This window comes from Marmota marmota, unplaced genomic scaffold (genome assembly GCF_001458135.2).
Source record: "Marmota marmota marmota unplaced genomic scaffold, marMar, whole genome shotgun sequence".
Taxonomy (NCBI): Eukaryota; Metazoa; Chordata; class Mammalia; order Rodentia; family Sciuridae; genus Marmota; species Marmota marmota.
Genome location: NW_026000082.1, coordinates 37,459,868 through 37,484,850, shown reverse-complemented (window position 1 = coordinate 37,484,850; position 24,983 = coordinate 37,459,868). Strand labels below are relative to the sequence as shown.

Here is a 24,983-nt window from a genome sequence, read left to right as displayed (position 1 = left end):
TAGTAATCATGCTTGTCTTGAAGCCTGCTGAGGGGGGCTGGTCTCACCTCCATCTCCCCACTGCCTAGCACGTAACAGACCATAGCCCATAAATAACCAGGCTGTATATGAAGCACTAATGAGGACGTGTCAATGATGAGACCCGAAAGGCTCCTGAACCTGTCCTTGGGGATAAGCAGGCACCTGCTTGGTGGAAATGGAGCACAGGGCATCCCGGGTACAGTGAAGAGCGTGTGTACACGCCCACAAGAGGGGACATGGATATTGAGGGCCTGTGGCTGTGCATGGTGGGAAGGAACGGCCAAGGGAGTTGGAGTGGTAGGGTGGGTGGACTGTGAGGTCAAGGACGGAGCGAAGCTCTTCCTGAGGGAACAGAGGAGCATTAAGTAGAGGGGCCTGCTGAGGACACTTTGGAAAGCTCTCTGGGTAGAGGAGGGCATATGCCCTCAAACTTCAGTTACCCTAACACCATCCGGAGGGCTCATCAGGACTCAGAATTCTGGTCCTGCCCCTAAGTTGTCTCCAGGCCTGGGGACTCCACTCAGAACCACTGGTGCAGAGGACAATATGGAAGAGAGCATCAAACCAAAGAGAAGATTAGGGAAACCATTGGCATAGCCCAGGGGAGGGTGACGGAGGCAGGGCGGTCACATTTCAGGTCTGGGTGCTGCTAACCTCTTGATGTCTTGATGCTGAGATTTCAGGTATGGAGATAAGCCAGGGTGGGGTGGGGGGAGGCTGCCTCTGGGGAGAAATCAGCCGGGTAAACACATGCTCCTGGCACAGTACCCCACCCCCACCTGCAGGGGACCAGACCCACAGTTGATAATGAGTGTAACACAGAAAGCAGGACAAGGACAAGCATCCAGAGTTCCCAGGCTGCCATGCTTTAATGCCCAAACATCTCAACACAAGGAGGCCCCGCTGGTACTCAAAAAGGAGGACCCAGGGAGCGTGGCCCAGAGGTGAATGACCCGCATGGAGTCCCAGGCACAGGGACCAAGTTCCCTCTGGCCAGTTCACCCTCAAGACAAATGACAGTTGCAAGGCTTTTTCATGTCGCCCAGCAGCCAGTAGGCTAGCTGGGCCTGTGGCCATCCTGGTCACTGAGGGCCCTCATGGGAGAACGGGGTCCCAGGATGAGGCAGGACCTCAGGATACAATGACAAGAACCCGGAAGACATTTACAAACAACCCCAAAGGCTTTCTCTTCAAATGCGCTAAGCCACACAACACTGGGGTACCTGGCGCACCCAGATTCACTCTAACCCTAAACACTGTGCAGAACAAAGCTGAGAACACCACAGGCTGGGAAAGGGACAAAGTCAAGCCACCCCACGGCCATCTCCCTCTTCCCTGCAGCCATAGCTGACCACCGACTGTGGAGATGGGAATCCTGACACCTTCAGTGGTGTTCGTTAGGAAAGCTCTTTGAATCTTCAAGTCTACTAACAACTTAATGCTACTCAGTTCCCTGAGTCCCCAAGCCTTTGATATCCCTGGGGACATGAGTGACTTAGGGGCTGCTGGTGGGGCTGAGAAATTTCCTGGCAGAAATCATTTACTTCAGAAAGAAACCCGCTTTTCTCTCGCCCTAGTTTTAAAGTTCATGTGGCCCTGGAAGGAAATGAACACTCAAAATGGCGTTCTCAAAGCGCTCTACAGAATTTAGGAGGTTTCAAGGGTTACTGGCAAGAAAGAGGCTTAAACCCTCGACCTTCAGGCAGGGTGTGAAGGGGACAGCCCAGGAGTGGGCAGAGGCCGCTGCTCAGGAAGGCCCTCTGTCCAGCCCCGTGGATGGGCCTGGGGGACATGAGCTTAAACTCTGGCCACACTTCAGCATTCGACTCATTCCAAATGGGTCCTGCAGGCCTCTTCTCCCTTTCTGCAATTTGATTCTAGAAGAACACTCCAGACAGGGCCCAAGGCATGGAGGTCAAGCATCTCTGTCCTCAGAGCTTGTGCATGGTTCAGTGGCAGCCCAGCAGAGACCTTGGGACAGGAACATTCCCTCCAGCCCCACTTGCCCCAAAGCAGACCTCACCCCCCAGAAAGGGGCCAAAGCCACACCCAGCCCGGGCTTCCAGTGGGCTTCTAATGAGACCCCTGTGAGGTTTTGGGGAATGGAGACCGAATCCATGTCCATAAAGCATACAAAATGAGAGAAGGGTATCTGTGAGCCGCTGTCTACTCCTGGGAGGGCTAACTTGGGGGCCCAGGAAGTTGAGCCAACCACAAAGCATAGCTGCCTCCAACTGGGCATTAGCTCACATTAGGCCCCACTCTCAAGCTCACACCCCAAACTTCAACTCAACAAAGTCAACTTCATATTTTAAATCAACTTAATGCTACAAACATTAAAAAAAAAAAAAAAAAGTGCTGCCCAGCTGAGCTCCTGAGGAACCCTAGCTCCCTGAGGGTGGGTGGAAGGTCTTTCAGACCACCACACCTGGGTGCCTCTCTCCAGAAGGCACAGCCTTGGTTCAGCCCAGGTGGGCTGGGTGAGAAGGCTGCAGGGCCACGGTGGGATGGTCAGGCCCCTGGGGGACTGGGCAGATAAAGCCAAAAGAGCTTCTCAAGTCCCCATGCCTGAAAGGGTGACACAAACCTATCTTGTTAACTGCCAAGGCCTGGTCTGCCGTGAAGACCCCCTTCAGCATTACAGTGACACAAAGGAGCAAACGTGCCACCAAGCCCTGGCCACCTTTGTCCTTAGAGATCTGTGAGAACTGGAGGGAAGGGGATGTCCTTAAAACATTATCCCCTTCAACAATGGGGCACACAGGTGCGTGCTCCCTGACAGTGGGGAGGGCACCAGCAGCCATGGGGCCATGCTTCCTGCAGGTCCCTGCTCCCGACCTGCCTCTGCCTCCCCGGGCTCAGGTGTCCACGGCAGCCAGAGTGGCCACTGCACACTCCTGTCTGTCCTCAGAGTCTTCTCTGCTGCCTCCCTGGGAGATCACTTCTACATTCTAAGGTGAGGAAGAGGCAAGGAATTCCCTAGGAAAGGAGTCTCCTGCCCCAAGATGGCCGCTGGAACCTTCTGTGAGATGAAGACCAGGAGTCCCAGGCTGACACCTCGGCTGGAGAGGTCAAGGGCCTGGCACTTGTGATAATCATGAGGCCTAAGTGCAATGAGCTTTCTGGTAAACTGGACAACTCCTCAGAGACCAGTGTCCACCACTGTGGGGACACCCGGGAATTGGTCTGGGCCCCTGGAAGGCCTGCCCTTGGACAGTGGGCGGGAATGGACCTATCTGAGGAGAAGCCTTGCCAGAAACTAAAACAATCTCCCTGCTAAAACTCAGGAAGAATGATAAACACAACTTAACCTGAAATAAATACAAGGGCATTAAGTGCTTCTTGGAAAATCAAGGGTCCTAATGACCCCCCAAAAGGAGGTGGCGGGGCCTTTCCCTGAACCTAATAACCTGCACCTGTGGTCCTTCACGTGAGAGGTCAGAGGTCAGAGAGGAAGGACAGGACCCAACCCCTCATGTGCCCCTCCCCCACACCCTCCACCTGTCCCCAGACAGCTTCTGCTGGCAGGGAGGTCAGAAAGGAGAGGAGACTCTCATGCCCTGAGGGTGGCACCTTGTGTCCAATGTCCCTGTGCAGGCAGAGGACCTGTCAGTCTGTCTGCAAGGAGGTAGAGATGGGGGTGGGCTGCTGCGGCCCCTCAATTAATCAACAGGTCACCAAGGTCGTAGGAGTCGAAGAGATCGCTGATGCCCTCTCCCCCATCCAAGCCCCACAGGTAGTCATCCTGGTCCAGGGGCGGGGAGAAGTTGATCAGGGGGCTGCACGCCAGGGTCGGGGACAGGAGCTGGTCCTCGGTCTGCTGCAGAAGTGGGTGCGACAGCTCCAGCATGCTGTCAGTGGCCTCCAAGGGGACAAGGGATGGTGACGGTGGCAGTGGCACCTGTGGTGGAGTCAGCGCTGGTTCTGGAGACAGAGACAGAGGTCATGCCTAGACCCGAGCAGGCGGGACAGCCTTCCTGCCTTCCCCACTCCAGAAACCTCCAGCATCCCCCCAGCTCTCGCCCTCACCTTTGGTGGGTGGAGTTTCCGCTCTCAAAACCCACCCCCAGCTTTGACACCCAGCCCACCGCCTCACTTGGAGGCCCTGTTCCGAGATCACTTCCTCTTCCGGCATCACCTAGATCCTGCCCATCAGTACACAGATGTACTCTCCTGACTCATAACTTTCAAAAGCATGTTCCCCTAAGGGACAGTCTTTTTGATAAACGATGCTGAGAAAATGGATGCCCCATGCAGAAGAATCAGGCTGGACCCTTATCTAACATCAATGAACTCAAAATGATCAAAGGCCTAAACATAAGGCCTAAAACTTAAAACTCTTAGAAGAAAACACAGAACGGAAGCTTTATAATGTTGGATCTGGCAGTGGTTTAATACCAAAAGCACAAGCACTAGAAGAAAAAATAGACAAACTGAACTTCGTATATATTTTTAGAAATTTTTTGCAGTACCTAGGATTGAACCCGGGCCTCACACATGCTAGGCAAGTGCTCTACCACTGACCTACACCCTCAGCCCTTTCTATTTATTTAATTTTGAGACAAAGTCTGGCCTCAAACTTGGGATCCTGCTTCAGCCTCCTGGAGATGCTGGGATTACAGGCATGCACCACCACACCCAGCTCAAAAAATCAAAAATATTATGCACCAAAGACAGGATCAACAGAGTGAAAAAAGCAACCCATAGAATGGGAGAAAATATTTGCAAATCATGATCTGGTAAGGGATTACTATCCAGAAATTACACAGAGTGCTCCTATAACTCAACAGGCAAAAAAACCTGATTAAAGATGGACAAGGGCCAGGCATGGTGGTGCACGCCTGTAATCCCAGCAACCCAAGAGCCTCAGGCAGGAGGACTGCCAAGTTCAAGGGCAGCCTCAGCAACTTAGTGAGATGGTGTCTTAAAATAAAAAGGGGTAGGGATGTGACTCCTAGAACAGCCCTGGGTTCAACCCCTGGTACTGTTTAAAACAAAGCAAACAAAAAACAAAAAACAAAAAACTATAATGATATACCTCCTTACACCTATTAGGACGCTACTATCAAAAAAGAAAAATACCAAATGCCAGCAAGGATGCAGATGGAGAAACCAGAACCCTTGTGCTTCACTGTGGGAATGTAAGACGGTCCAATTGCTATGGAAAACAGCATGGTTACGGGGTAGGAGTGGGAGCACGGGAGGAACAGATGAATTCTACATAGGGAAGAGGGGAGGGAGGGAAAGGGAGGGGGCAGGGGATTAGCAAGGATGGTGGAATGTGATGGACATCATTATCCAAAGTATGTGTATGAAGACACGAATTGGGTGTCCACCTACTTTATATACAGAGATATGAAAATTTGTGGTATAAATGTGTAATAAGAATTGTAATGCAAGAAAAAAGTCACATGTATAAAGACATGAATTGGTGTGAACATATTTTATACAAAGATATGAAAAATTGTGCTCTATATGTGTAATAAGAATCGTAATTGGGCTGGGGATGTGGCTCAAGCGGTAGCGCGCTCGCCTGGAATGCGTGCGGCCCGGGTTCGATCCTCAGCACCACATACAAACAAAGATGTTGTGTCCGCCGATAACTAAAAAATAAATATTTAAAAAAAAAAAAAAAAAAAAGAATCGTAATACATTCCGCTGTTGTGTATTTAAAAAAATAAAATCAGTAACAAAACAATAAAGCAAAAAACCAGGGGGCTGGGGGTGTGGCTCAAGCGGTAGCGCGCTCGCCTGGCATGCGTGCGGCCCAGGTTCGATCCTCAGCACCACATACAAACAAAGATGTTGTGTCCGCCGAGAATTAAAATAAATAAATAAATATTTAAAAAAAAAAAACAAAAACCAAAAAACCAGTATGGTGAGTTCTCAAAAAATTAAAAATAAGAGTCGGAGGTGGAGCTCAGTGGTAGACCACTTGCATGAGACCCTGGGTCTGAGACTCGGTACCATGAAAAAAAGAAAAAAACAAAAAAAAAGCCCTGAGAGGCTAGGAATGTAGCTCAGTGGCAAAGCATATGCTTAGCATGCACAAGGCCCTGGGTTTGATCCCCAGCACCACAAAAAATAAATAAATAAAAATAGAACTGATGTAGGACTTGGTAATTCCACTTCAGATATGTACCCCACCCCCCAAAATGAAAAAGAGCAGGAGCCAGGTGCGGTGGCTCAGGCCTGTAATCCCAGCATCTTGGGAGCCTGAGGCAGGAGGATCAAGAGTTCAAAGCCAGGCTCAGCAACTTAACAAGGCCCTAAGCAACTCAGTGAGACCCTGTCTCTAAAAAATATTAAAAAAGGGCTGGGGATGTGTCTCAGTGGTTGAGCACCCCTAGGTTCAATTCCTGGTACAAAAAAAAAAAAAAGGGGACAGGGGCTCAAGGACACATTCCCACTCATGCTCATGGAAACATATTCACAATAGTTAAAACATAGAAGCAGCCCAAGGATCTGTTGACAGATGGACGGAGAGCAAAATGTGTCATGTATACAGACAATGGAATATTATCCTGCCTTCAAAAGGAAAGAAATTTTTGTTTTTCAAATGGAAGGAAATTTTGACATATGCTATAACATGGAGGAATCTTGAGGGTGCTATATTAAGTGAAATAAGCCAGTCACAAAAAGACAAATACCGCATGATCCCACGGGACAGTCAAAATCACAGACTGTGTATGGTGGTGGGGGAGGGGCGAGCGGGAGTTCTTGTGGATGGATTAGTTTTGAGCAGGTGCAGCGAGGGGTGCCCAGAAGCAAGAATGTGCTAATAAACCCTGTACTGCACTTGAAGATGGTTAAAGTGGCCAACTTGAAGAAGGGGGGAAAAAAAGTGTACCTGGCCTCATGACCCCGCCCAACTCCTAGCCCATTTGATTGCTCCTTGTCATTGTAAACTCCCTCTCGTATTTGAGAAGCCTGTTCGCTTTCTACTTCTCCATCACTATTCCTACTGCTCACCGGGTCACTGAACCCATGGCCTCCATGTTGCTGAATCCTCTGCTCTGTTCTCTGGCCTCCTCTCCTCGTCCCTCCAGGGCTGGGGACAGCACCCAGGGCCTCACTGGGCCTTGCTCTCCACCCCGAGCCGCATCCCAGCCCCTCTCTGGCCTCCACTTATTTGGAGGCACCCGATGCTCTGTTTGGACTTGGCTCCCAGGAAGATTCCGCTGGTTTTCCTCTCCTTTTCTGGCCACTTCCTCTGGGTCTCCTTGGCTGGATCCTCCTCTTCCCCCTGCCAACCCTCAAAGGCCCCGGCCTCCACACCTCGACTCTCCTCTGGTGGCACTCTCCTCCCCAGCTGATCTCAGTGGCCCTGTGGCTGCCAAGAAGCCTCCAGGATCCTGCCATCCCCCAGCCTGCGGTCCTGGAGTGAGACTGGTCATGGCCACACCGACCACAGTCCCCACCCTGCCCTTCTCTTCCGTCCCACTGCTGTGGTCTTGGCCCCGGCAGGAGCTTCCTCAGAAGTCTGTGTTCCTACTTAAAGCCTTAATGGCTCCCCTCTGGCTTGGAGTAAAACCCAAGTTCTGGTCAGGGCTGAAATGACCCTGTGCCATCCCGCCCTGCCTCCCTCTCCATCCCCCACCCCACCCCACCCTCCAGCCACACTGGCCATCTTCCTGGCACACCTCGTCCGTGTCCTCTCAGGGAGGACGGTGATTTCCTACACAGGGACGTGGAATGGGGCCCCGGAAACTGCCTGTCAAATAGAGTCTGATCTCAGAACCGCGCCATCGCGGTCATCCCTTAAGGTCGGACCAAGTCAGCTTTGGAAACACCACAGCACCGTGGGCAGACCGTGACCCACCTCTAAGTGGCTGGGTGATCTGGGCAAGTGACTCCATGGTTCTGAGCCTCCAATTTCTCACCTCTAAAGTGGAGGACAGTGACTACATATCCTCCGTGAAATGAGGGGGAGACGGTGGAATGCAGGGCGCCAAGGAACAACGGCCTGCAGAAAGCCCAGGCGGTGGCCTGCAGGTGGCCTGCTCCACTCTCCAGGTGAGGCACGGTGAGTCCCACCTCCTCCGACACCCACGCATCCCTGAAGGAGGCAATGCTGTCACCTCTACTTCAGATGAGGAAACCAGGCCCAGAGAAGTCAATAAAATTTGAGTTAAAAAAATTGACAGGGTGCACACCTGTAATCCCAGCTACGTGGAGGCTGAGGAAGGAGGACCAGCTTTGGCCACTTAGAGAGACCCCGTCTCCAAATGAAAAGTACACAGGGCTGGGGAAGGGGTCCAGTGGAAGGGTTCCCCTGGTTCAATCCCCAGGACGGAAGGAAAGAAAGAAGGAAGACCCACAGACAAACCCCAACGTCTGTTCAGCCCACTGGGGCTCTTATAGGAAGAAGCCTGGCTTGGGAACAAGAACGACGTGGGCTCAGACCCCAGCCATACCTCTTACTAGAAGCAGTAACTGAGATAAGACGTGGGGACATCTGTGTCACAGGTGGGACCTGGCTCCTTCCTAGGTGTGTCCTGGGATTACAGGCGTGCCCCACCATGCCAGGCCTTGTTTCTTCTGTTTTGCGACAGAGTTGTGCTGTGTGGCCCAGGCCTCCCAAGAAGCTGGGGCCACAAGTGCAGACCAGAGACACCAGAGCTGGCCCCAAGGGAATTTTAAGCGTCCTTATTTCAGAGATTGGAAACCGAGGCTTGGAGAAGTTAAAGTGACTCTCCTACAGGAACCAAGTCACTCAGAGGTGAGGTACCGTCTCAAACCCAAATCTCCCAGCCTCCGACCCTGTGTCGTCAGCTACCTGGAGGTTTTCCTCAGAGCGTCAGAGCCTGGAGGGGCCTTAGGAGCAACTCTTGTCCCACCCCTTCTAAGATGAGGGTCACGGAGGCCGCAGAGGGTTGGCAATTCCCCCTGGGGGTGACAGAACAGGGCCAGGACCCAAGAGCCAACATTGCTGTGGCCTCCACTTTGGTTCTGGCCTCTGGTGCTGAGCCCTCAAAATGACTCCACTTCAGGACAGAACCCGGACTGTGTGTTCCTCCTCCAACCTTCACAGGGACGGGACTATGAAGCCAGGTGACAAGGTGAGGGGTAGCCATTGCACGCCACCTGGAGTAGGACTGGCTCCCCGGCTGTGCTCCGTGAGCCTTGACTCCTGAGATCTTGACCTGTGAACTGAGGTCAAAGCTTTGCCCTTCCTTACACTGTGGGGTCATCGCCTCTACACAGGGTCTCGGGGGACACTGCTGTACCACTCAGGTGGTTCTCCCTTTGGGGAACTGTGCTCATGCCAACAGACAAGTGAGAAGGCAGAACAGGAGGAGGGAAGACAGGGTGGGGCACGAGCCTGGGGTAGGAGATAGGCACTGGGGAGGTGCCCAGAGGAACAGATGGCCGGCATGCGGAGAAGCCTGGCTCCCGGACAAGGCCAACAAACAGAAGGGAGATCATTAGAGAAGAGGTGAGAGTATGGCTCTTGTCTCATTTCTGCCATCAACTTGCTGTGTGACCTTAGGGAAACCACTTGCTCTCTCTGGGCCTTAGTTTACTCACGTCTAAAATGAAGGGTTGATAGATCAGGGTCAGTAAACTTTCTACAGGACTGGATAGCATTTTAGGCTTTTCAGGACACTTGTGTCTCTGTAACGCAGTTGTACCTCCCCAACTCTAAAAATGTTAACACTGGGAATATAGCTAGGCGGTACAGCATTTGCCTAGTTTGCACAGGGCCCTGGGGTTGATCCCCAGCATCACAAGAAAAAAAATAAAAAATAAAAACTATTCTTAGCCCATGGGTCATATATCAGCAGGCCAGATCTGATCTGCAGGCAATAGTCTGTCAAGCTTAGAGTTAGAGAAATGGAATCCAACCTGCGTTCTGCAGAACACCCCACCAGATGCCCATCAGACCAGTTCTAGCTCTGCCTTTATCGAAACCCTAGGGTTCTACCTGAAGGAATTCTCCTAAGAAAACAAACAGTAAACCACTGGCTCACGTGGCCCTGAGGAATCCTGGCGGTCCAGCCGGCTGTGTGCGCCAGTAACACAAAAGCCATCCTGCAACAGGGCCCTTTTCTGGCTCCGCATCTGAGGCCTTCCACCCTCCGGGGGATTTACCCTCTCTCTCTGCTCCCTGGAAATGTCCCATCAGTGTCACCAACTGCACCTCTCACCTTCCAGTCAAGGGTGAGCCCCTCCAGCCAAGGGCCTCTTCCTTGACTGACTCTCTGCCTGCGGAGAGAGCCCTGGGCTGGCCCCAGGAACTAGCTGTCATTAATTCTTGTGCCCAACTTCTTACAGATGATGAAGTCAAGGCCAACAGAGCTTCAATAACTTGCCCAATGCATACAGCTGGAAAGCAACAGAGCTGGGTTCAGATCCAAGCCCTCCTGGGCCTGGGAACAGCACTGGCTCCCCAGTGAGTGGTGGCCCGGTGCTTCCTCAGCACAAAGTGCAGTGCACATATGTTGGGGAGGCAACCCAACCCCCAGCTGCTGGAGAGAATGGGCATCCAACAAAGGCAGACGCGGCAGAAGAGACCAAGGCCAGCTGCTCCCCCACCTCCGTCTCTCTGCGCAGAGGGCCCTACCTGAGGATGACTCAAGCTCCAAGATGGCAGGGTCAGTGCTGCTGCTGGGCTGGGCACAGTCAGGGCTGGGGCTGAGGGCGGAGGTGCAGGGGAGGGGCTCCTTGGCAGGACTCTCCGGCTCCTGCACCTCCTCCGGGCACAGGTAGACTTCAATGGGCCCTTGGGTGCTCTTCAGATATATCTGCAGGTTCTCCTGGAGGAGGAAGAGAAGGCAGCTCATGGCCCTGGGCAGCTGGACACTGATGTATGGGTTGGTGTGACTGCAGGGACACATGTGGCTACCACTGTCCACGTGCGGAAGCTCAAACTCCGGGCTCCACGTGCACCCTGCCTGGCCTGCGGCGGGCGGCGCTGTTCTGGCTGTCAGACCCCAGGTCTGTTTTCAGGAAGAGCACCTTGGCTTTCCTTTGGGAAGTCCCCCTCCCCAGCCTCAGGTCATGTGGTTTTGGGGGAGCGCCCTTCCCCAGCTCAAGTGGCTGAGCTTGTGATGCAGCGTGGAAAGGCAGAGTGACACAGTCCTGCCACAAGGCCTCAGCCCTTCCCCACCACACACCTGCAACAAAACCTGTGGGTGTCGGGCTGGGGGTTGTGGCTCAGTGGCTGAGCACTTGCCCAGCATTTGTGGGGCACGGGGTTTGATTCTCAGCACCACATTAAAAACAAACAAACAAATAAAGACAAAGGTATTGTGTCCCATCTACAAGTAAAAAATATAATAAAAACAAACAAAAACAAAACCTGTGAGTGTCTACACACACTCCATTCAGGCACATGGTCAGCTCCAAAACCTGCTTAGTGTTTAAGACCCAGTTCAACTGTCACCCCCCAGGATGCTTCCTCTGAACATTCTGCCCTTGAAGCCCATCTTCAGTTACAAATGACAGCACCACTGTTTGCTTGAGTCTCTTCCCCACGAGGTCCTGAGCTCCTCCAAGGGAGGAATGAGGCCTTCATTAACCCTATAGCCTCCACTTCTTCCTTCAATCAAATCCCTTGTAGAGCCCTCCGTATGTGCCAGACCCTGGGCTGCAGACACAAGGCACACAAACTGTTCTCTCATGAAGCCTACACTCTAACAGACGAAGCAGGAGGCGATCATGCCATCATGCCAGATACCTCCCAGGGAATGGAGAGTTGAGTGTTTGGGGAAAGCACAGGCGGCTATGAGGTCAGAGGGTGACCAGGGAACACTTCCTCAAGGAAGTGACTCATGTTCAAGCTGAGACCTGAGGATAAGTAGCAGAAAACCAGGCAGAGAGAGGAGCACTGCAGCTGCAGAGAATGGCATGTGTGAAGGTCTTGCATAAAGATGTGCTTTGTGTGGTAGGAAACTGCTCATAAGTCACTGTGGCCAAAACAAAGGCAGATGGGGCAGGCATGGAAGCAGAGATTGGCAGGTCAGCTGGGGTCAGGGCATCAGATACCTCATAGGGAGAGTTAAGAATTTTGATCTTGCCAGGCACCGTGGTGCACATCTGTAATCCCAGCTACTCAGGAGGCTGAGGCAGGAGGAATGCAAGCAAGTTCAAGGCCAGTCTCAGCAACTTAGTGAGACCCTGTCTCAAAATTTTAAAAAGTGTTGGGAACGTGGCTCAGTGGTAAAGCACCCCTGGGTTCAATCTCCAAGACACACACACACACACACACACACACACAGAAATTTTAATCTTGAACCTGGGAGCACACAGTCCGCAGGAAAGAATTTTTGTGAGTACTAACATGGTGGCATGTGGGCCCACACATGCATATGAGGAGGAACCCAGGGCAGGTGGGATGCAGACAGAACAGAGCCTCTGGAGGGACAGATTTCCTCAGGCTAGAATTCTGTCTCTGTTGCCCTTTCCAGCTTCTGCCATTTCTGCCCCAGCTTGGAGGCTACCAATACTGCCGTGGGCACCAGCATGGAACAGCATAACTTGGGGCTGGGCAGTGCCAGGGACAGAGTCCAGAGAGCCGCCTGGGCCGTCCCACTTGGCTCTTCATCGCATGCTCGCCCTCTCACCTCAGCCTTGTCGGGCACCTCCAGTCGCGTCTGTGGAGGGGCCTTGACAGCAATCACTGTCTGTTCCTTAAAGTTGCCCATGGCGCGGATGTCCTGGTAGGTCACATAGGCCAGTGTAGGGGCAGGGAGAGTCAAGAAAAGTAACTGCCTGGTCAGAAGTGACACCTCCAGTCCCCCAGGCAGGGCCTCCACCCACCTCTCCAAAGCCTCCAAAAATCACCTTCTCAAAACTCTTTAAACATCTCAGAAATACCTCAAAAGCATCCTCTGCTCTTCAATATCACAAGCCACCCTGAATCCCATTAGAAAGCAAATGGAGAGAAAAAAAAAATCATCTTAAAATGCTACTTTATCCCAGGTGATTCCAGGTTGAGGCAGGAGGATCACAAGTTCAAGGCTGGCCTCAGCAACTCAGTGAGGCCCTAAGCCACTTAATAAGACTCCATCTCAAAACAAAAAATTAAGGGTCTGGGGATATAACCCAGTTGGTAGAGTGCTTGCCTTGCATGCGCAAGGCCCTGGGTTCAATCTCCAGTACCCAAACCAAAACAAATCAAAACATAAAATTAAAAAGAACTGGGGATGTAGTTCAGTGGTAGAGTAGCCCTGCGTTCAATTCCCCAGTACCTAAATAAATAAGTTGAACCATATGAAATTTCTTCTTCGAAGATTAAAAAGTGGTCAAATACCAAAGGTTTCACATGGGTCAGCCAAACAGTTTAGGAAGGATATGTAACATAGAAAGATATCTATGGTAATAGATATACCAAGTGGAGAAAACCTAGATAACACGTACAATGTACAGGGGCACACAACTGTTGAAATAACACACACAGCTGAAGAGTGAAGGAACAATGGCTACATGAAGGTGGAAGCTCACTTCTGTTTTCTAGACTTAAAGGAATGTACTAGCTGGTATGGTGGTTCCTGCCTGTGGCCCCATCTACTTGGGAGACTGAGGCAGAAGGATCACCGAGTTCCAGGCCAGGATCAGCAACTTAGAAATGCACTTGGCTTATTTTTTTTTTAAGTTGGACACAATATCTCTATTTATGTTTATGCGGTGCTGAGGATCGAACCCAGGGCCTTGGACCTGCTAGGCAAGTGCTCTACCGCTGAGCCACAACCCCAGCCCGACTTGGCTTATTTCTAATGAGAAAGTAATTTTAATAGGCTCGAGAAGAAAGCCTAAGAAAGGAAGAAACAGATCTATAGAACCCCTAGGACGACAGAATCAATCCCTGCAGGGAGGTGCTGCAACACCTGAACAGCTGTCAACAGGCAGCCCGACCCCTTCCCACCGCAAACAGGATATCTCTTGTTGGCTTTATCCTCGGTCAGGTGCTTGAAGCTCTGGGAGCAGCTCTGGATGAGCTGGTCCAACGCCTGCTCCTTGCTCATCAGCTCCTTCAGCTCCTGCCCAAGCTGCTGCTGCTTCGCAGGCCGAGTGGGGTCTTCAAACAGTCCCCTGCCTCTGGGAACAGAGCAGTCTCCAGTGTCAGTATCAACCCCATCCAGGGAGCCCCAACCCCAGAGCTGCACGGAGCCGCACCAGCGGAGTGGGCAAAACTCCAGGACAAGGCTGGTCACATAGCCAGCAAGGGTGTCCCCCTGGGCTGTGCACATTAGCGGTCATGCACACTCCCAGGGAACGGCTGTGGATTGGAACTCGAGGCTTGAGGATGGGCGAGGGAGAACAAGTGAAGGCCTGATTGCCAGTTTTGGAGAGCGCTCCATTCTGTCCATCCCTGTGCTCCAGCCTTTCCCAAATGAACTGGAGTGGCCTCAGTCCTGCCGGCCCTGCTAGGGCTTTCTTAGGGTTCACGCCAGGGGCTGCAGGTCTGTCCTTTAAGACCTTACAGAATGGGAAGAGCAACGTGGGTTACACCTACTCAGCGCCCAGGGGACTTTCCAGAACTAAGAGGTGAGAATCTTTTTTTTTTTTTTTTTTAAAGAGAGAGAGAGAGAGACAGAGAAAGAGAGAGAGAGAGAATTTTTTAATATTTATTTTTTTTTTTTAGTTTTTGGCGGACACAACATCTTTGTTTGTATGTGGTGCTAAGGATCGAACCCGGGCTGCACGCATGCCAGGCGAGCGCGCTACCGCTTGAGCCACATCCCCAGCCCAGAGGTGAGAATCTTGATATCCCTGACACAAGGAAGGGTCTGGGGTCCTTGCAGACCTTTACACCTCCTAGCAATCTTTCTCCACTGTCCCCACCCTTATTCTATCACTCCAGCAAGCACTAGCGCTCTTCCATCCCGCGCTCAGACACTTTGGCTCCGCCCCTAACATGTTAACCTGCCCTTGCGCCCATTGGATGCTCCTTTCAGCTCCCCCTGATAATCACACCCATTGGCTATTGCCCCTGGCTCCGCCCACTGCAGTGTACCCTCTGGACGGTGCTGACCCGCCCGGCCCAGGCACTCACACCCACTGGATGTTGTTCTTGGCCTTCTTGCGGATGAGCTGGATGCCCTCCAGCACGTTGGTGATGTCGTAGATGCGCCGCTTCTGCACATCCAGCACCTCAGCAGCCCAGTTCAGGTCCAGGACCCCATCCTCAGACTCGCTCAGGAGGTAAATGAACTTCTTCGTGAGAAGCCCCAGCGATGTGTCATACCGAGTCTTCTCCCCGGGGGACTTGGGGGCTGAGAAGGAGAGAGGCCCACTCACAGCTCCGGGAGGACCAGCCTGGGGACTCTCCACCGATCTGCACCCACTAAGTACCACCCTCTGTCACCCACTTTCCAGTCCACAGCACACTGTGAGGTAGCGACTTGTTCACCGCTCTTGTTCAGGCAGGGAAACTGATACCTAGCAAAATAGTAGGTATCAGGGGGAACTGTCCAGACTGGAAGAGCCCCTTTCCACCACAGCTCAGAGCAGCTGTATCAACTACGGCTGCTTGCTATGTGCAGGTCACTGTGGCCAGCACTTTCCATACGTGAATACAGGTAATCCTTAGGACACATCAGGTTGGTGTGCACGGATCCTCATGATGTAGACGAGAAAACAAAGACACCAACAGGTTAAGTCACCAGCTCCCTGAGCTAGAAAGTGGAGAAGCTGGAATTCTAATACAGGCAGTTTGGCTCCAATCTTCCTTCCTAACCATTACCCTATCCTACCAGTTAAGCCAAGAATTTAAATTTACTGTAGGGAGAGAATGGCAAACCTGAATTTGTTGGGGTTCTTTTTCTTTTCCTTCTCAGTATTGGGGAGTAAAGCCGGAGTGCTTTACCACTAAGCAACACCCCAGTCCTTCTTTTTTTCTTACCCCCTATTTTATATTTTATTTAGAGACAGGGTCTCACTGAGTTGCTTAGCGCCTCACTGTTGCTGAGGCTGGCTTTGAACTTGCAATACTCCTATCTCAGCCTCCCAAGCTGTTGGGATTACAGCACGCCTGGCACCAGTCCTTGTATTTTGAAACGCAGTCTCCCTAATTTGCTGAGGCTGGCCTCAAACTTGCAATCCTCTTGCCTCAGTCTTCAAAGTCACTGGGATTACAGGCAAGTGCCACTGTGCCTGGAGACAAACCTGACTTTGAGAACATTTTTTAAAAATATTTTTTTAGTTGTCAATGGACCTTTATTTTATTTATTTATATGCAGTGCTGAGAATCGAACCCAGTGCCTCACACATACTAGGCAAGCGCTCTATCACTGAGCCACAACCCCAGCCCTTTGAGATCATTTTTATAGACACACATTGGCCTTCTCTTTCCATGGGTAGCCCAGTGGTTATCTGAGGGAATCAGTCATACAACACCAAATAGGGCAATTCATGGAAAAAAAAATCCCTTTCTCAATGAAATAGATGTCACAAGACCATATCTCAGCCGCAGCATCTTAAACCATAAGGGGCCTTTTGCAATCAAGTGACTTACAAGTCACATAGCAAGAGAGTGGTCAAACTAGTTCTGGAACCTGAATTTTAGAGAGCCTCAGATTCCTGGGGAAGGGGACTGCAGAATTCTTTAATGCACAGGTAGCACGTGTTTGGCATACAGACTGTTTTAGTAGGTTTTGTGCTCATGGCAGACATCGCTAATTGGTCAGCACAGTTTTTCACTAATCCTGCTGAATTTAGAATCCTTCAATACAGTGCTCTGGGCAGCCTCTACCAATCAATTGAAGAAGAACCTTTCACATCATTCCTGATCTAGTAATATCTCATTTTACAGATAAGATGACTAAGGTTCACAGAAGAAGAGTGACCAGTCAAGTTAGAGCCCTGCCTGGATTCTCAGATTCCTCACATGACCCACCTTATGATGGTATGGATATGAGGTGTCCCCCCAAAGCTCCTGTGTTAATGCAGGAATATTCACATGTGAAATGATTAGCTTGTGAGACCTGTAACCCAATCGGTCCATCCCAGTTTGAAGAGACTAACTGGGTGGTAATTGTAGGTAGGCAGGGTGTGGTTGAAGGAGGTGGGGCACGGGGAGCACATCCTAGAAGGGTTCACCTTCCCTGTGGCCACTTCCCCTTTCTCTCTAGTTGCTTCCTGGTTGTCATGAGCCAGGCAGTGCCCTTCCACCACACCCTTCTGCCCTGATGTTCTGCCTGACCTCGGGTTCAGAGCAATGGAGTGGGCTGACCATAGACTGAACCTCTGAAACCATGAGCCCAGAATAAATTTTTCCTCCCTTAAATTGTTTTTGTTGGGTATTTTGGTCACAGTGACAAAAAGCTGACTAACACACACCTAGTTACATACCTTTTTCATTATTTCTCTGGAAAAACTAGTATTTCTCACAAACACTTGCTTAAAATGCCAATTTAACAAGACTATGCACTGAAATCTCAAGAGACTGAAATCCCCTCTAATTTAGCTTTTGGAAGTCTCCATCTGGGCACTCTCAGGATCTTAAAAACTTTACTGGTAGCCAGGCACAGTGGTGCATGCCTGTAATCCCAGAAACTCGGGAGGCTCAGGAAGGAGGATTACAGGTTCGAGGCCAGCCTCAGAATTAAGCGAGACCCTAAACAACTTAACAAGACCTGTCTCAAAATAAAAAATATTAAAAAAAAAAATGGCTGGGGATGCAGCTCAGTAGTAAAGTGTCCCTGGGCTCAATCCCCAGTACCAAAACAAAAAACCCAAGCCAGGTGCAGTGATGTACACCTATAATCCAGGCAGTTTGGGAGGTTGAGGCAGGAGGATTGCAAGTTCAAAGCCAGCCTCAGCAAAAGTGAGGTGCTAAGCATCTCAGTGAGACCCTGTCTCTTAAATCAAATACAAAATAGGGCTGGGGCTGTGATGGAGTGCCGCTAAGTTCAATCCCCAGTACCCAAAAACAAACACAAAAGAAACCTCATAGGTGGCAGAGGCTAGATTGATCCAAGCTTCATGTCCCCTTGAATCATATTTAGCCCTCCTGCCTTCAGCCTCCAGTGCCACTAGGATTACAGGCATGCATCACCACGCCGGGCTAAATACAAAAACTTTTAAAAAAATAGCAGTCTCTCAAAGCATCGGGCATCCCATTTGGCACAAGGGAACAGTATGTGGTGTGGAAGCAGTGCCAGGACTTCCGTTGACTTTAGTCCTGATTCCGCTTACTAGCTGTGTAACCCTGGGCAAGTCACTTGAGCTCTCTGAATCTCAAGTTGCCTTAGGCAGGATCAAGTGGAGAACACACAGGAAACCTTGATAAACCGGAAAATGCAAATATTGCTCCTGATGATTTGGGGAAGGTAGCTGCCCTCTGCCCCCCCACCCCACCCTGAGATGCCCATCGGGAGCTCTTACTTTTGGGGCTGGGGAGGCCATCCACTCGAATGCACTTCCCCTTGGGAGTCCGGAATTCCGGAACCACTGGCCTCCCGATTCCCTCCAGGTCCAGCTTCCTTTTGGCCTTGGAGAGACAGGGAGAGAGGTGCAGTAAGAATCAGCCTTTCTTTAGACTTTCCCTGACCTGGGGCTAAGGTGCAGAGGCCACTAGCAGCTACCTCCAGTTTGCCACGAGTCCTGGTGCAGCATGGCCACACTCACTGGTAAGGAAATATCAATGACCTGAAAGGTAATTGTTCAGAAGGGGGATGTCCTGTTTCCTGAGGGCAAATAAAAATCCCACTCTTGAGCTGGGCATGGTAGCAGACACCTGTAATCCCAGCAGTTCGGGAGGCTGAGGCAGGAAGATCACAAGTTCAAAGCCAGCCTCCGAAATTTAGCAAGTCCCCAAGCAAGTGAGTAAAACCCTGTCTCAAAATAAATAAAGGGGCTGAGGATGTGGCTCAAGCGGTAGTGCGCTCGCCTGGCATGCGTGCGGCCCAGGTTCGATCCTCAGCACCACATACAGACAAAGATGTTGTGTCCGCCGATAACTAAAAAATAAATACTAAAAAAATAATAATAAAAAAATAAAATAAAAAGGATCCAATGGTTAAGTGCTCCTGGGTTCAATTTCATACCCTCCCCCCCCCCAAAAAAAAGAAAAGAAAATCCCATCTCTGAGGCTTAGGCACTGGAGGCCCTACCAAATCCTGTGTGGCCAGAGGCTCAGGGTTCCTAACCACTGTGGCCCCAAGGCTGCCTCTACTCCCAACCCTAGGCCCAGAAGACATAAAAGGAGGAAGTAGTAGGTGAGGCCTAAACCACATCCACATCAGGTTGGGGACCAGCCCCTCTGCAAAAAACAGCTGACCCAGCCAGCTGGTGCCCATCACAGCCCCACAGCTGGTCCTTATCGGGGTGTGGCCTAGCATCCGCCCAGACCCTAGGGACTTCCTGGCTTGGTGCCCCACCCCAGGGAGGCACCCACACTGGGAAACAGTGCAAACACACCCCACCCTCATGATCAGGCTCTGGCTTGAGGGATCCAGGGTCCCCTCAAGAGACATTCAGCTATTCTTTCTTTGCTGAGAAGCAGACAATAAGCCTTCCCCAGTGTCTTAAGGACAGGCAGCTGAGGCCCCTGCTGCCCCTCCCCATCCCCCCACCAAGCTTGGGAAACACCTGCTGGGGAAATCAAACCGCAGACCCATCTGCTCCTCACGACTGGCCCCAACCCGGCCCAGAGCCTCACAGCCCGGAAAGGGCCTCCTTTCTGGTTAGGGCTGGGCAGGGGCAGGGCAGGGGCACTGGGGCACTGGGACACAGGTCAGAGAGCCAGCTGGAGTCTCCCGCTCCTCTCAGGCTCACTGTGTGACCTGGGAAAATGCTCTGCTTCTAGGAGCTTCGGTTTCTTCCTCTGCAAAATGCGGCAGAAAATATCTCCAGGGCTATTGTAAAGACTGAGAAGGAATCATCTGTAAAATTCTCAGTCTGTGGCTCAGCACACAGTAGGCATTCAGGAAATACACAGTCCCACAGCTAAAATTCAAGCTCACCATCTTCCTTGACAAAAGTTCAGGGGGCCATTGGGCCCATTTCCTTCCTCCCCTGTCCCGAGTCACCCCGACTTGATTTAAGGGCTTAATTTAACACTTGGTGGTGAGGTCATGCTCAGCAGGGCTGACTGAGTCTTCTAACTGCTGCTGAGCACAGCTGGGCTGACAGGTGTGTGGGGGGTGGGGTAGGGTGACAGCTCCTCCTGCTGTCAGCTCCTCTCCCCGACTCCTGCCTCCTCCATTAGACCTTCACTCCAGGAAGTCCTCCTGGACTGAGTGGAGGAACTGCTCCTTGGTCGGAGGAGCCTGGATGTGACCCTCTCTCACCCACCCCTGCCCAGGCCCGGACATAACCCAGACACCTCCCTGCTCATTCCTCTCAAAGCCTCTCTTGAATATTCCTTATCTGCCTCTCAACTGGTAAATTTCTAGAATCTAGCCCCATCCTGTCATAGAGAAAGACCCAAGCACCTCCCATTCCCTGAGCCAAGCCTCGACATCCACTTCACTAGACCTTCTCAACACCACTGGTCCCCACTTCATGGCTGAAGGACTTGAGGCTGGTGAGCTCTGAGGCCTTTGTCCAGCCGGTCAAGGTTGTCCACCCCAGGACCTTCATCTATCCCTCGTAAGGAATATGAAGGTCAGGGAGAGAGGCGGAGCCGAGGCAGCCCAGAGCCTCCCCCACCAGAAGCTCAACCCCTGCACAGCCAGAGGTGGCAGAGAGGACCCTGAACAGGAGACCTTCAGGGGGCTGGGCACATGCTCCCGCAGCTCTGCAACACTGGGACTGGCACTTCGGCAGACAGTGGGCTCAAGGGTTAAGGCACGTGCCCATGCTCACACAGACAAAGGCAGAGTCAGGGTTCAAACCAGGTCTGTCTGACCCTAGGGCTGTGCAAGGCTGCGTCAGCTTAATGCCACATACATTCTCCCAGGTTTGCTGGAATGGGGCCAAGGCCGGCATAGCTGGCCCCCATCTCTCTCTCTCTCTCTCTCACACACACACACACACACACACACACACACACGGGCCCCCTCCCTTCTCTTAATCCCCCTGACCAAAATCCTTACTCCCAGGGTCCTTAAGGAGCCATGCCCCCCACCCTGGGACACCTCCCTGACACCTATAGGCACTGCCCAGAAGTCAGCATGTGACTGGGCTGAGCCTGCAGAACTGAGGTGACAGAGGATAATCCCAGAGAGAGGCTGATCACAGGACTGGGGCACACCAACCTGGTGTACAGCCCGGCCTCCCCCTTATTAGCTGGGTGAGCTACAGGGTCAGTTGGCCTCTTGGGCCACCTGTACAATGGAGACAGTCCACTCCACCTCTACTGAGGAGTGAGCGAGAGGGTGCAGCAAAAGCGCTCTGCCTGCTCAGGCCAGTGCTCACCCAGAGCAGCTGCCGGCACTAAGGTACCAGCAAGGGCCAAGTTCAAGGGTGAGCTGAAAGAGATAGCAGTGAGGGGCCAAGGAAAGCAAAGGTCTGTGAGCACACCCAGAGGCCAGCAAGGTTCCTACTTCAACGTCTTTGACAGCCCCTTTAACCTGGTTAGAATTCAAATACATCCTGCCAAACCTCAGAGAGAAGACATAGTGACCTATAGGAAGCAACACAGCGACCTACCGGAAGCCCCAGGCCAAGCCTCTTACTGGCATCAAGGAAAGGAAACTCAGGCTCAGAAGGGGAAGTGACTTGCCCAAGGTCACACAGAGTGGAGCCAAGTCTCTCCCAAGCCCTCAGTTAGACAGTGAGGCGCAGAAGCACATGTAAGGGGCTGAGCCTCACTTTCAGCCCCCATCAGTGCCACCTGGTAGCTAGACAGATGGGGACTTAGGGTGTCATGGCCTCACCCCTCTGAGCCTACCTCTCCCCTTCTGATCTGCTTTGTGCAGCTCAATAAAAGGTTTGTTTTCAGCCTTTGCAGCATGGCACACACCCATTGTCCCAGCTACTCAGGAGGCTGAGGCAGGAGAATTGCCTGGGCCTAGGAGTTCAAGGCCAGCCTAGGCAACATAGCCAGACCCCATGACCACCTCAAAAAGTAAATAAATAAAAAGTTTATTTTCTTTTACGGCTTTCAGAGGAAATTTGAAAAATATAGACAAAACGACCAGAGAACCATTGCAGAATCTTACAGAATCCCCCTAGGTCCCTGAAGAGCAGAAACAGAAGAATATCACGTGCCTAGCCAGAGGAGGGACTCGATGAAGGACTATCTCCTGAGTCTTCTCCAAGTGGTGGCAAGAACACTGCACAGGGAACAGGCAGACCTGGGGTCTAGCCTTCATCCTGCCCTCCATCTTGGTTGCCAACCCTTTAAAGGACAGCTCCCCAACAAATCCTGCTCACCCTGCACTTTGCAGCCTGGCCACAAAGCAGGCAGCCACACCCAGGGTTGGGTTTGGAGCTGCTTCGGGTCACACCCTTGTAAAATAAGTAAGCAGGGGGCAGGCCTGCCTATGGGGCTGAGGCCCTGGGCAACTGGGAACCCACAGGAGAGGGGGCTCTGGACCTGGCAGGCCTCTAGAGGTATCTATGTAAGCAGACTCCCCGACTCCTTGGCTCGTAACTTGGGCAAGTGACTTCACTACTCTGCTCAATTTCCTTACCTTCAAGGTGCCTCATCCTGGGTATCTTGACCAAGATGATGATTTTGAAGAGTGCCAAGCAGTATCTGGCATATGAGAGGCATTGAATAAAAGAGAGCTGTCCTTGCCAAGATCACTGAGCCCCTCCTGGAGGGAGTTTCAGACAGATGCAGTCTGGAATCCTCTGGGAGCATTCAAAGTAGTTCAAAACCACAGCTGTTACTGAAACTCTGAGTTTGAAAGCAGCTGGCCAGAGGAGAGACTGGCCCTTCTATCTAATTCTGGTAGTACTGGAGAAAGTCAAGGCTGTATAGGAAGATGACTTGTGGGTCAGGTCACTCTACGCAATCTCCCTCTATGACCTTGGACAGGTCACATCCCCTCTCTGACCCTCAGTTTCCCCTGTAGCATGGAGCTACTAATCCCACTTACTTCATAGGCTACAAGAATATTTTAAAGTATAAAATACTGAACACAAGACATTGAAAGATATTCTCAGGTGCTTGACCTATAAAGTGAGGATGATAGCATACCTGCTTCCTGCCCTCCTTGTTGGAACTAACGGGCAGGAAGGGGTTCTGGGGAGGCAAAGCCAAGCCTGATTCCAGTAGCAGGAATTGGGACTCTTCCTACAGTAAGAGATGGCCAGGGATCCATGCTTGCTGATTGGCACAGCTCTCACCAGAGGCCTGGGAGTGGGGGACACCCAAACTTATTACAACCACAACTAAGCCAACTACAACACCCCCACTTTCCCTCCCTGGAGCAAGCTTCTAAAACCAAAAGTGACCCAAGGTGAGCTGGCCCCAGAGCTACTACAGGCACACATGCATTTTCAAGAAGAGGAAACTGAGGCCCAGACTCAAATACACACGGTGAATTAGTGACAGGACTAAAAAAACAGGCTTCCCTAACCCCGCCCTGTCACCAGTCCCCCAGGCCCTTTCCCACTCCACCCCCAGACTAAGGTTGTTTGGCTCCAGGAATTCCACTCCCACAAACACACCCCATGCTGCTGGATGCCACCATACTTTGGACCCTCCCTGGCCTCGAGCAGGGACATGAGGGCATAGCCCAGCTGAACAGGAACCCTGGGGGCTGCCTGCATTTGCATCTGCCACTGCCTATCTGGGAGCAAAGACTGGGGAAAGACCTAGGGCATATACCTGGGAAGGAGTTGGCTGGAGGGACAGTCTGGAGTCTGTCCAAGCCAGGCTGGGTCTGAGAGAGCCACCAGACATGTACTCCTGCCTTAAGTCCCCAAGGTATCCCCAGGCCAAGCCCTGAGGACAAGTAGCAGGTGCCCAGTACAATAAAGAAATGAATGAACAGTGGCAATGTTGGGTGCCTTGTGGAGTTACTTCTCCAGTCACCCAGTGCACTAGGGACATTGGATTGGGTCTCCAGACTCCCAATTTAGTGCTCAGCACACCCCACGACAGTGGATAAGACGATTTCATCCGAACTCCGAAAATGATGGGGTTGTTTTTTTCCCCCTCAGTTATTAGGGGCAAAAAAAATTCTGGAAACTGAAAGTTCATCTCTCCCTCCCCCAAATTCAACCTGCTTCGCTCAAAACTGAATCTCAGGAGCTCCTCCCTCCTTTTCCCCACCCAGAAAGCACAGGGAGAAGCAGTGGGGGTCCCCAGCATTACCGGCAGCCGGCCTGCCGGCACGCATCGAACAACTTGGCCCTCGGGTCCGTGGGGAGTGGCGTCGAGGCAGGTGCTAGGTGCCGCGGCAGGAGGCACCGTCTGCGGGTACAGCGAGGTGTGGTAGGTGGTGGTGGCCCGGCAGAGTTGGGGGCTGCTGAGGCCGGGCGGNACCCGAAGGCCTTGGGGCGCCTGGGGTCTGGCCCGCTCCGGGGAGAAGCCTCGGGTGCCTACGGGCTCGGCCAGAGACGCGGTGTGCTCGGACGCGGAAGGGGCCCTGAGAGCCCCGACTCGCTCTCGGCTCGCTCTCTGGTCCCCAAGCCTTTCTCAGTCTCTTTTTTCTTCTCTCTTTTTTTTTAGCGCCAATCTGCGTGCCGCGAAATTCAGATCTCCCGCGGAAAATGCGGCGCTTTGGTTGGCTGCTGCAACACGCTCAGGCTCCGCCCCCCGGAAAGGACCGGCCTTAGAAGCCGCGATTGCAACACGAGCTTTACAGCTTAAAGGGGCCACGACACCTGCTCCTGTCCCTGTAGGCCCGCTGCAGCAGCCCACGAAACTGAGACTGAGGGAGGTTACCAGACACACAGCACAGGACTGAGCAGCTCATAGTGCATTGAGAAATGGGCCCGGGTTCCCTGGGGATGGGGAAAAATGTTTTGGCTTGGAGTCCAGATCTGAGCCTAGACACTGCAGTGCATTTCCCAGGACACGGGGTCTTTGTTAGTTTGTGTGGTTGGACTGTATTGTATACATTTATATCCCTCTTTCTGCTAAAATGAAAGCCAGGAACCAGTAACTTTAA

At 52.0% G+C, this 24,983-nt stretch overlaps 1 protein-coding gene and 1 long non-coding RNA gene across 4 annotated transcripts; one reads left to right on the top strand and one right to left on the bottom strand.

The window, feature by feature from the left end:
* Positions 1–866: 866 nt before the first annotated feature.
* On the bottom strand, positions 867–24,505 carry E2f2 (E2F transcription factor 2). Of its 3 annotated transcripts, none has more exons than XM_048816095.1 (7): positions 24,185–24,505; positions 18,355–18,460; positions 15,029–15,242; positions 13,906–14,064; positions 12,591–12,705; positions 10,589–10,781; positions 867–3,945 (listed from the first exon to the last, which is right to left on the bottom strand). In XM_048816095.1, exons 4-7 carry the CDS (start codon positions 13,989–13,991, stop codon positions 3,680–3,682), a joined length of 660 nt encoding a protein of 219 aa, XP_048672052.1. In that variant the 5' UTR covers positions 13,992–14,064; positions 15,029–15,242; positions 18,355–18,460; positions 24,185–24,505; the 3' UTR covers positions 867–3,679. The 3 variants fall into 3 exon arrangements, with proteins under 3 accessions (XP_048672052.1, XP_048672053.1, XP_048672051.1); XM_048816096.1 differs by lacking the exon at positions 24,185–24,505 and adding an exon at positions 18,555–18,911 and having other exon boundaries at positions 15,023–15,242; XM_048816094.1 differs by lacking the exons at positions 18,355–18,460; positions 24,185–24,505 and having other exon boundaries at positions 13,906–14,062; positions 15,023–15,237.
* Positions 23,930–24,983, top strand: LOC125620481. The gene is made up of 2 exons (XR_007352181.1): positions 23,930–24,304; positions 24,542–24,983. It is a non-coding gene; the product is annotated as an uncharacterized LOC125620481 (long non-coding RNA).